The sequence below is a fragment of the Capsicum annuum genome, chromosome 6, assembly GCF_002878395.1.
Source record: "Capsicum annuum cultivar UCD-10X-F1 chromosome 6, UCD10Xv1.1, whole genome shotgun sequence".
Classification (NCBI taxonomy): Eukaryota; Viridiplantae; Streptophyta; class Magnoliopsida; order Solanales; family Solanaceae; genus Capsicum; species Capsicum annuum.
Window position 1 is genome coordinate 217,121,742 of NC_061116.1, and position 10,695 is coordinate 217,132,436.

Consider the following 10,695-nt stretch of genomic DNA (forward strand, 5'->3'; position numbering starts at 1 on the left):
GGTGTACAGAATTAAAAGGAAAGCAGATGGCAGCATAGACAGATATAAAGCAAGGCTGGTTGCTCGAGGCTTTTCTCAAAAGTATGGTGAAGACTACGAAGAAACCTTCAGTCCGGTGGCTAAGATGATCTCAGTTCGAGTTGTACTAGCCATGGCAACCTTACATAGTTGGAAATTGTGGCAGCTTGACGTAAAAAATACCTTCTTGTACGGAGAACTTGACAAAGATATCTATATGGAGCAACCTCTCGGGTATGTCTCTAACTTACATCCTAATTATGTCTGCAAGCTTAAAAAAACACTTTATGGACTCAAGCAGGCTTCACGAGCATGGTATGAAAAAATTGCTCAATATTTAATTTTTTGTGGCTATGCTGCATCACATTCAGATCCTAGCCTATTTGTTAAGAAGCAAGGAGACTTGCATGTTGTTCTTCTTTTGTACATGGATGACATGATAATAACAGGAAAAAATGATGATGAAATTGCAAGGCTTCAAGAAGAGTTGGCCATAAGATTTGAAATAAAAAAACTGGGTGAACTACATCATTTTCTTAGATTAGAGGTGATAAACACTAGTAAAGGAATTTTTGTTACTCAAGAAGGATATGCCAAAAAGCTTGTTGACAGGTTTGGAATGAAACAAAGCAAGAAATGCTCCACTCCTCTCGAGACAAGTACGAAGTTAAGGCGTGAAGAAGGCTCACTTCTGGCAGATCCCAAACCCTTTCGAGCTCTAGTTAGAAGTCTTCTGTATTTGACTATTACAAGGCCGAATATTACTTTTTTTGTTGGATATGTTAGCAGATTTATGCAATCATCAAAAAAGCCACACTTGGAAGCTGCAAATAGGATTTTGAAATATATCAACTCAACATTAGATATGGGCCTATTCTTTCAAAAGAAGAATGATTTGATATTAGTGGGTTATACTGACGTTGATTTTGGTGGCAATATGAATGATCGAAGATCTACATCAGGTTATATTTTTCTCTATGGTGGACCAGGTATTTCTTGGTGCAGTAAAAAGCAAGACTCTGTTTCTCTATCAACAACGGAGGCAGAACGTAAAGCAGCAGCTCTTATTGCTCAAGAATGTGTATGGCTCCAAAGACTTGATGAAGATTTGCAACTACCTATATCAAAGCCAACTGCAGTTTTTGAAGACAATCAAAGTGTGATCAAGCTCTCAAACAATCCAGTATTTCATGCAAGAACTAAGCACATTGAGGTAGAACATCACTTCATCCAAGAAAAGGTTCTTGTGGAACTATAAATACTTTGGAAGTACGAAGTCAGGAGAATATTGTCGATATCTTCACCAAGTCACTTCCTAAAGCTTCGTTTGAGTTCTTCCGTGACAGGCTTGGGGTAATTTTCAAAAAATCACTTTAAGGGGGAGTGTGGAAAAAGTTAAAGATGATTTTTTTGGAAAAGTATAGATTTATCTAGAATGTCCTAGTATAGATATTTAGATAATTATCTTGTAAAAATAATCTAGATATTCTAGAGCATTGTAGTGGATAAAGTTGCTAGATTATTCTTGTAGATGTATCTAGAAGAATTTCTAGAACCATTCAAAAACAAATCCAATACAAAGCATATAAAGTAGTCTTCTTCTATACCTAAGCTTTCTTATTCAAATCTTCCTTCTACTTTCATAACTTCCTCTTCTTAGTTAAATCTTTCGATCTTATTAACAATTTCGGGCTAGCAGAAGGTTTCTTAAATATACCTTTCTTCTGCTACTCTCTACAATCTCACACTTTTAAAGAACTTATGTCTCGCTAGTTATAATTTGACTTATTAGGAATAAAAACTAAAGCCCAAATTATTTGAAAAATAAATATTAAAGATCAGATTATTTGAAGGGCTAATCGTGCAAATAAATAAATACATATATAAGCCATGAAAAAGTACCTTTGTTTATGGGCTACAATTTCACGAGATTTTGCCAGATTTCTTCATGGGATCAGATTATAACCCTCTAATTAACTCTTTTCCTCTTACAATTTACAACGTGTTCAAGCAATTTTCTTTGATGTAATGTAATCTAAAAGGTTCATAAATTACAAGAAAATAAAAGGAGGGTGATTAACTAACAAATAATAATCCAAAGAAAAACAACTGGCGAAATTTCACAACCAGAGCGAGGCTTGTTCCAAGAGAAAAATATGTAATATGCGGTCCAACTTAGAGAGAGTATTCATGGAACAACTGCAGGTAGTTTTTATCTATCACTACATAATCTCAAGAAAGAACATATGAATTCATGGTATATTTTAACTGAATACAAGCGTGAAAGAAACAAAATACTGTTTGTCAAGCTTTAGCAATAGAGCATATAGGGTGCCTGGTGTTCATTGTGCATGAAGAATGAACGTTTTGCAGAATGAATGCAAAAAAGACTTCTACTTGAAACTTCATTCGCACCGGAGTTTAAGTCCAACATAGGTGTGATTAGGAGAATTTGAATTACTTATATGATTTTAGACAATCCTCCTTCGTGAGCTAACTTTTAAAGTTGAATTAAGCTCAAAATTCATTTATTTATACTGTTCACGGATAGAACTCAGCAACAATTCACAGCAAATGTCAAATTCGCAAGGTTAAACAACGTTCAATATTTGAATATTGTTGAAAGTGCAAAAGTCATTAGCAGCATGAAACATGATATATGTCAAACATTATGCAATGACAATGGAAAAGGGATGTTATATAAACGCGGACAGAGGAGAGTGATAACACTTAACCCTCTTAAGCATTTTGTCCAATGACCTTTACAACAGTATAACACGTTTGACAAAGAACCAACAAAATTCTTCAAGAAATTAAGAGATCAGCAAGCATGGCATATACTTTGGAAGGAAATGCACTATTCAAACAATGGCCAATGGTCTCGCTGCTAGCGATATTGTGGCACTAGCCAGACACCAATCAAAACTCAAAGAGGGCCAGAGTAACTGCATCATCAGATGAATCATTTGTCGACCATGACAAAGACCAAAGACGTGGTTACTAAAATTTGAACTGAAAGTTTTGCAAACTCAACAACTATAATATATATGGTTGCAATATGAAATCAATAACACAAAATTTAGGATAAAACAATTTCCACTCATAGATAACGAGAACTGAAATATTTGAGACAGTTGAAAGAACAACCAAGACCACAAAATTTCAAAACAATAACTAGAAAACTGAAATTCAAACATGTCTGTAATATATAGTCTCCAAATGAACTTAAAGGATCTGGAAAAACCAGCATTTGGGATATTAATCATCACCAACATGCCTACTTCTAAAGTACTCATTCTTCTGCTTCAATTCTACCCTTCTCACTGACATAGATACCATCAAGAAACTTTCGGATATCCTTGTTCTTCACATGGCATTTCTGTTTATATTTAAAAAAACATAGAAAAGTTAAGTAATGCAATTACATGTAGATAAGAGCATGCAAACTTTTGAACATTCAATGCTGGGAGACAGAACATAGAGCTTACTTGGTTAATGAGGGCTGCGGAGCGAGAAACAAGCTCAATGTCATTTCCATCCAATACAAGCTCATCCTTGACCTTCTCAGATCGAACAACTGTTACTCCCTCAAGCATGTCAACTTTCCGAACCTGATATAGTCGGAAAACAAGTTTAGCACTGGCACTACAGCATAGAGGATAGCAAACGAGCAGTCATGAATAAGGAGGTCATAGATACACGTAAAAACAAAACCTAGCGAAATAGGATCCTCAACAAAAGGTTGCTATCTTTTCTCTTGTTCTGGAACATGATTCATTACAGCACATAAAACAGTTATTAGAATCACACTGCTTAATCCTATAATAACCAACTTTTACTTTTACTTTTACTTTAAGGATTACACTTGGCTGCTATGTATAACAAGCTACATCTCAAAGTTCTAAACCTGCCTTGATAAAACTACACTGTCACATTCAACCATAAAGAATCAAAAAAATTGTTTTTTTTCAAAAGGAATACGAAATTGATGCCAGAATTTATACTGAAAAACAATAGAATACTGTCATTCCACTTTTGCCAAGTACAGTTCTACAGCTTTCTTTCACTCAACATATGTTTCACAAAAGATCCAACGCGAATCAACTTCTCATTTCCTTTACCTATGATTGACATTATTAAGAAATACCATAAAAGATCCCAATTACAACCAAAGGAAAACTATGCAGCATGATCACACATAATTAACTCATAACCATAAAAGGACAATCCAGTTACCACAAATTACAGCGGTATAGGCAAGCCAGGGGACGGCTCTGCATTTCTGCAAGAGGTTGTTTCCTAGGTGAAGACACAACTTCACCAGCATTGCCAAGGTTACCCCCACCAACTGATACATAACCATAACAGTCATGTATAAATTTCTATCACATACAACCATTTTCGCTCTAATTTAAGTCTAATCTAGCTTATCGAGATCGAATCATTTCATTCAACACAAAAAAAAACACATAAAAAAAACAAAAACTAATGGACTATATAAATCCAAATCACATAATTAACGCTCAAATTAACAAACTAATGCATATCATAACATTCATATAAAAAAGCTTAACGAAGGCAAAAAATATACCTTCTTCTCGCCAAGGAAGTTACGGATCTCAATGGACTTATTCCCGCCAGTAATGGAAGCATTGATAGGAAAGTGAGCATACACAAACCTCATCTTGTACCTATAACCCTTAGTAACACCAGTGATAAGATTATCCACATGGCTAAGCGCGGTACGGATAGCAGCAGTCGTCTTACGAGATCCGAACCAAGCATCAACCTTCAACTTCTTCTGTCCAGTTTCCTCGTCCGTAATCAGCTGAAAATCGAGATTGAGATGCTTGAAGTTTCTGACCAGTTTGCCCCTTGGTCCTTCAACTTCGATTTGTTTTGCTTTCACCTTAATGGTTATGCCGTCGGGGATATCCATGGTCTCCGAGGACAAAATTGTCTTCATCTTTGCTTACTTTTTCTCTCTCGTCGGCGCACTGTGTATGTGTGTGCGTGTGTGAAAATGGCGATCGCTAAAACCCTAGCAAGCGATGAGAAATATTAGAGGAAGAGTGCTTTAATATGCTGTGGTACTTATTGAAAACCCTAGATGTGATGGGCCGAATTATTATTAGTGGGCTGAGACCCAGCTCATTCATCAGGCCGATGTGGCCCATTTATTTTTGAAAAAAATTACAAAAACTAGCATTCTTAAGACTATAATTACAATAAATAACAATGTTTCTTCAAAATTGCAACTTATATCAAAAGTAGCAATATTTTACCCACTTCATAGTAATAGAAGAATATGTATTTTTCATTTGTGCATATGTATTTATGAGTAATACATATATATTTGTATATGTATTTATATAGCAACATTTTACTTAAATACAAATACAATTTGCTATTTTTCGTAATTATGAAACTATTACTATAAAAGTTATAATTAAGACTACAGAGTTGCTATTTCTGAAATTTTTTCATTATTTTTCACCGGCCATTTTATTTGAGGAAATTTTGAGATGTTAGAGTTGAATCGAATAGCTTCTCAATTGTTATGGCCTGGTCTTTTATGGTGGACATTGGTGTGCAAACCCTTTTTTTTTTTATATTTATTGAGAAAGAGTGATCTTTTATTTTTGTTCTCAAGGACTTTAAGTAATAAAAAAGCACATGGAAATATTCTGAATATAAGAAAAAAGATTGTAAGGTAAAACAAATTCACATGGCACAAGATATGCCAGAATAATTCACTGGACAAAAATCATAAAACACAAGTATGCCTTACGAGACATAGGTTAAGTTTCAAATGTTATTCCTCAAAAAAAATTATAACCCCACGAGTTATATCTTGTAAGGCATAACTTAATTCCTATGGAATATATACTGATGGATGTATAAATTCATTTTCAATACCCACACAACTGGCAAAAGTTCTCTAAGCTCATGCCTGTGAATTAGATAATGCACAACTTATGTCGGAATAAGTAAAAGTTTGCTAAAACATTGTCTTACGGAATTAGGTCATAGTTAATGATACTTTGAAACGTGAATTTACGTTAAATGAGAAGAAGGAGAAAAAAATAGAGATTATCCATTCCAGAGACGGAATTTAAAGATTGCTTATTTGAGAGAGACAAAATTTAAATACCATAATAAGAATAAGAGCAATTCCGCGCAAAAGCTTGATTTAGTAAAAGTACAAATAGGTCCATAATTGTGTGAATAGTGAGAAATTTTAATTTTCAAAGACACCGCAAAAACAATATAACATCGAATAACACAAATCACGGCGGGAGAAAACATATCTCCCCATTGCAATGCCAAAATGCAGAATCATCCTCCATGTGATTTCCTGTTGATTCCATAAACTAAATTTGTCAATAACATCTTTCAAATATAGTATCCTAGACCCTAGTCCCAAAAAAAAAAATTATCAAACGTCTATACATCTTTAGTAACTTGTATCTAAAGTTTGGGACGACACGCCCAGGGTCGAACCTTCGACCTCTGATTAAGGGTGGACTTATGTATGTTATTAAATGCATAGGACATACGCTTGAGATACATCAATATATATATGTGGCATACAAATACATACGCATGCAATATGCATCATTTTGTATATCATTTACTTGCAATATATTTGATCTTTGAATGTGTTGGTAGCCATGAAAAACTAGGCCCAAATAGCTTGAACAGGTGGACTCGACCAAACAGTTCGAAAGTAAAGCCCAAATAGAGTAACTGTTTGAATGTAAATTTTTGACGGGGCCTGACAATATTGACACCGTTATTTAATGGGGAAACAAATTCCTCAAAAAATGGCCTAAGAATTGTAATTCAACAAATTAGCCATTTCGGCTCTTTTTTAATATGTCAATTCATTGTTTTTTCTTTTTCTTTTTTCCTTTGTTGGCTGTTCTTCTCACTCTCTCTAGCTATTTTTTAAAAAGAAACTTTTTTTTTATTTTAACAATTAAATATAATTTTATCGCTTTTTTTCCTCAATAATTTATAGTTAGAATAGAAAAAAAATTAGTACGTGATATTTTTTATTTCTATTATTTTTTTTATATAATTTATATGTAATAAATATATAATCAATGTATAATATTAATTATTCTTTTAAAACAATCGAGTAATTGCTTTTTTTTCAGATTATTTTGCATTCAACATTATTAAAATAACATACCATTTGTTTTGTTTGGTTTTCTTATTTATACAATAAAATACAATATCGTATACTTTTAATATAATACAATTGTTAAATATATATATTTATATGTAATAATGATACATTTTCTATACATATACATATTCTATATAATAATTATAGCATTTTTATATACATTCTATACACTTTTTAACTACAATTATTATTTAGATTCATATTTTATACGACTCTATATAGTTTCTACATGCATTCTAAAAATGTATCAATCTAGTATAAGAGAGTATCAATTGAGAATATGGACACTGCAAGTGTATCAATGTAGTATAAAAGTGTATTAATGTGGTATAAAAGAGTATCAATTGGGTATAGGAACTGCATGTGCTTGCATAGAATTTCCTTATTTTTTTTAAAAAAAGTGTATCAATATAGTATAAAAGTGTATCAATTAAGTATAGAGACTGCATGTGCCCAATTGGGCTAAATGGCTAAAAAGGGGAATTAATTTAGCCAACTGGCTACAGCTTGTCCACCTTTTCAAATTGTGGCCATTTTTTAAAAAAATATCCAGCCCATGTCCTTTTCCCATATTTAATCAGCACCCATTTTGTTGTTATTGATTTTGCATATAAAGCCACTTGATACGTGTGTGTATTGTTTGAAGTTAAGCTTGTCAAAATAAAACTTCAAACATAGCTAGTTATGTTCGAAGCTTCATGTGGCTGATGTTCAATCGCTTTTGCCTGACTTTAGCCATCTATATGTGAAGTACACATGCGGCTGAAGTTCACTTATTTTTGTCCGACTTAAGTCATTTATGTTTGAAGTTCATGCACATATAACTGAAAATCAAACACAAGTGATTAAAGTGACGCAGATATTACTAAAGTATGGTTATATGAAATTTCAGAGTTTGCTAAGACTAACTTTAGACATCACATATATGAAGTCATCGTGAAGTGACTACATGTACAAAATAAAATCACAAAGTTAAATGACAACGTCAAAATCGAGTCGGGGCACTTCTATTTGACATGATAAGTCAAACATGAAGATGGGCTCATGATCTGCTAAGGGATGAGCTTGTGGGCTGTGGACAATGAATGGGCCCATGATGAGTTTGATTCTCTAACATGTGTCCACTTTCATTATTCAACGATGTATATTAGTTAGTCGAAAATACTTCTTTGCAAATTGATAATATCGTCTACCAGCTGACACTTTCATCATTGATTACTTTTTTCATATGTTAAAAACGTTTTTCTTGACCCGAGAGTAAGGCTGTCAGATGGGTCGGGTTGGGCCAACCTGAAATTGGCTCATTAAAGTTAGCCGGGTTGTGGGTCGGGTCCGGGTTAGATAAGGTGGGCCAGGCCGGGCTCAACAGTAATTTTTTTTTAAAAACCCTAACCCGGCCCACTTAACTCAACCTGGTCAAATCCACCTAAATCCGGTCAAAAATGAAAAAAAAAACTTTTTTTCAATATACACTATATATACCCACCTATATACATTTTAAATACGTTAAACAATATATATACACTCTATATATAGTATACTACATTAGAATTTAAAATATATATACACATATACACAATTATACATATATATGCACCATTCAATGTATACGTTCTACTTTAAAGTTTAAATAAAATATACTACAATATATATACATTACAATATATATATATATATATATATATAGTTATATACTAATATATAAAACATATACACATATATGCGTTAAATATACACGTCTATAAAAGATATATTCACATATACACTCTATTCTCTATAGATGTACTACTTTATATAAAATATACTATAATATATACACATTAAAATATATACATATATATAGTTATATACTGATTTAAAAAACATATACACATGTATACGTTAAATATACATGTCTATAGAAGATATATTTACACATATACGCTCTATTCAATATATATGTACTACTTTAAGTAAAAAATATACTACAATATATGTATATACTACAATATATATGTAGTTATATACTAATTTATAAAACATATACACATGTATACAGTAAATATACACGTATGTAGAAGATATATACACAAATATACGCACCATTCAATATATATGTATTACTTTAAGTAAAACATGTACTACAATATATGTACATACTACAATATATATATATAGTTATATACTAATTTATAAAACATATACACATGTATACAGTAAATATACACGTATGTAGAAGATATATACACAAATATACGCACCATTCAATATATATGTACTACTTTAAGTAAAACATATACTACAATATATGTATATACTACAATATATATAGCTATATACTAATTTATAAAACATATACACATGTATACATTAAATATACATGTCTATAGGAGATATACACACAAATATAAGCACCATTCAATATATATGTACTACTTTAAATAAAATATACTGCAATATATATATATATATATATATATATATATATATATATATATAGTTATATACTAATTTATAAAACACATACACATATATACGCTAAATATATACGTTTATAGAAGATATATACACATATAGATGCAACATTCAATATATATGTACTACTTTAAATAAAATATACTACAATATATATATATATATAGTTAGTTAGTTAGTTAGTTAGTTAGTTAGTTAGTTAGTTAGTTAGTTATAGTTATAGTTATAGTTATATACTAATTTATAAAATATATACACATGTACACGTTAAATATATATGTCTACAGAAGATATATACATATATATACGCACCATTCAATATATATGTACTACTATAAATAAAATATATTACAATCTATATACACTACAATATATACACACACTATATATATAGTTATATAGTAATTTATAAAACATATACACACGTATACGTTAAATATATACTACTTTAGAAGATATATACACACATATACCTACCATTCAATATATGTGCTACTTTAAATAAAATATACTTCAATATATTTACACTACAATATATGCACACACTATATATATAGTTATATACTAATTTATAAAATATATACACATGTATACGTTAAATATATACATCTATAGAAGATATATACACATATATACGTAGCATTCAATATATATGTACTACTTTAAATAAAATATACTATAATAATATAAATATATATATATATATATATATATATATATATACTGCAATATATAATTATATATATAGTTATATAATATTTTATAAAATATATGCACATGTATACGTTAAATATACACATCTATAGAAGATATATACACATGTATACGCACCATTCAATGTATATATACTACTACTAATAAAATATAATACAATATATATACATTACAATATATATAGATATAGTTATATACTAATTTATAAAATATATACACATGTATACGTTAAATATACACGTTTATTGAAGATATATTCACATACATACACTCTATTCTATGTATATGTAATACTTTAAATTAAATATACTACA

The 10,695-nt window shown here is 30.8% G+C and overlaps 1 protein-coding gene across 1 annotated transcript; it reads right to left on the reverse strand.

Moving 5' to 3' along the window:
- Window positions 1-3,096: 3,096 nt before the first annotated feature.
- On the reverse strand, window positions 3,097-5,169 carry LOC107875752 (60S ribosomal protein L9). The gene is made up of 3 exons (XM_016722578.2): window positions 4,610-5,169; window positions 3,507-3,629; window positions 3,097-3,397 (listed from the first exon to the last, which is right to left on the reverse strand). Exons 1-3 carry the CDS (start codon window positions 4,982-4,984, stop codon window positions 3,311-3,313), a joined length of 585 nt encoding a protein of 194 aa, XP_016578064.1. The 5' UTR covers window positions 4,985-5,169; the 3' UTR covers window positions 3,097-3,310.
- Window positions 5,170-10,695: the final 5,526 nt, after the last annotated feature.

Bases quoted from the DNA above. Each gene is read 5' to 3' on its own strand.
- LOC107875752 (XM_016722578.2), bottom strand. From the start codon at position 4,984: ATGAAGACAATTTTGTCCTCGGAGACCATGGATATCCCCGACGGCATA. The intron at 3,630-4,609 runs GTATATTTTTTG...CGACTATATCAG, and splicing joins ACTTCCTTGGCGAGAAGAAG to GTTCGGAAAGTTGACATGCT. The intron at 3,398-3,506 runs GTAAGCTCTATG...AAATATAAACAG, and splicing joins CCGCAGCCCTCATTAACCAA to AAATGCCATGTGAAGAACAA.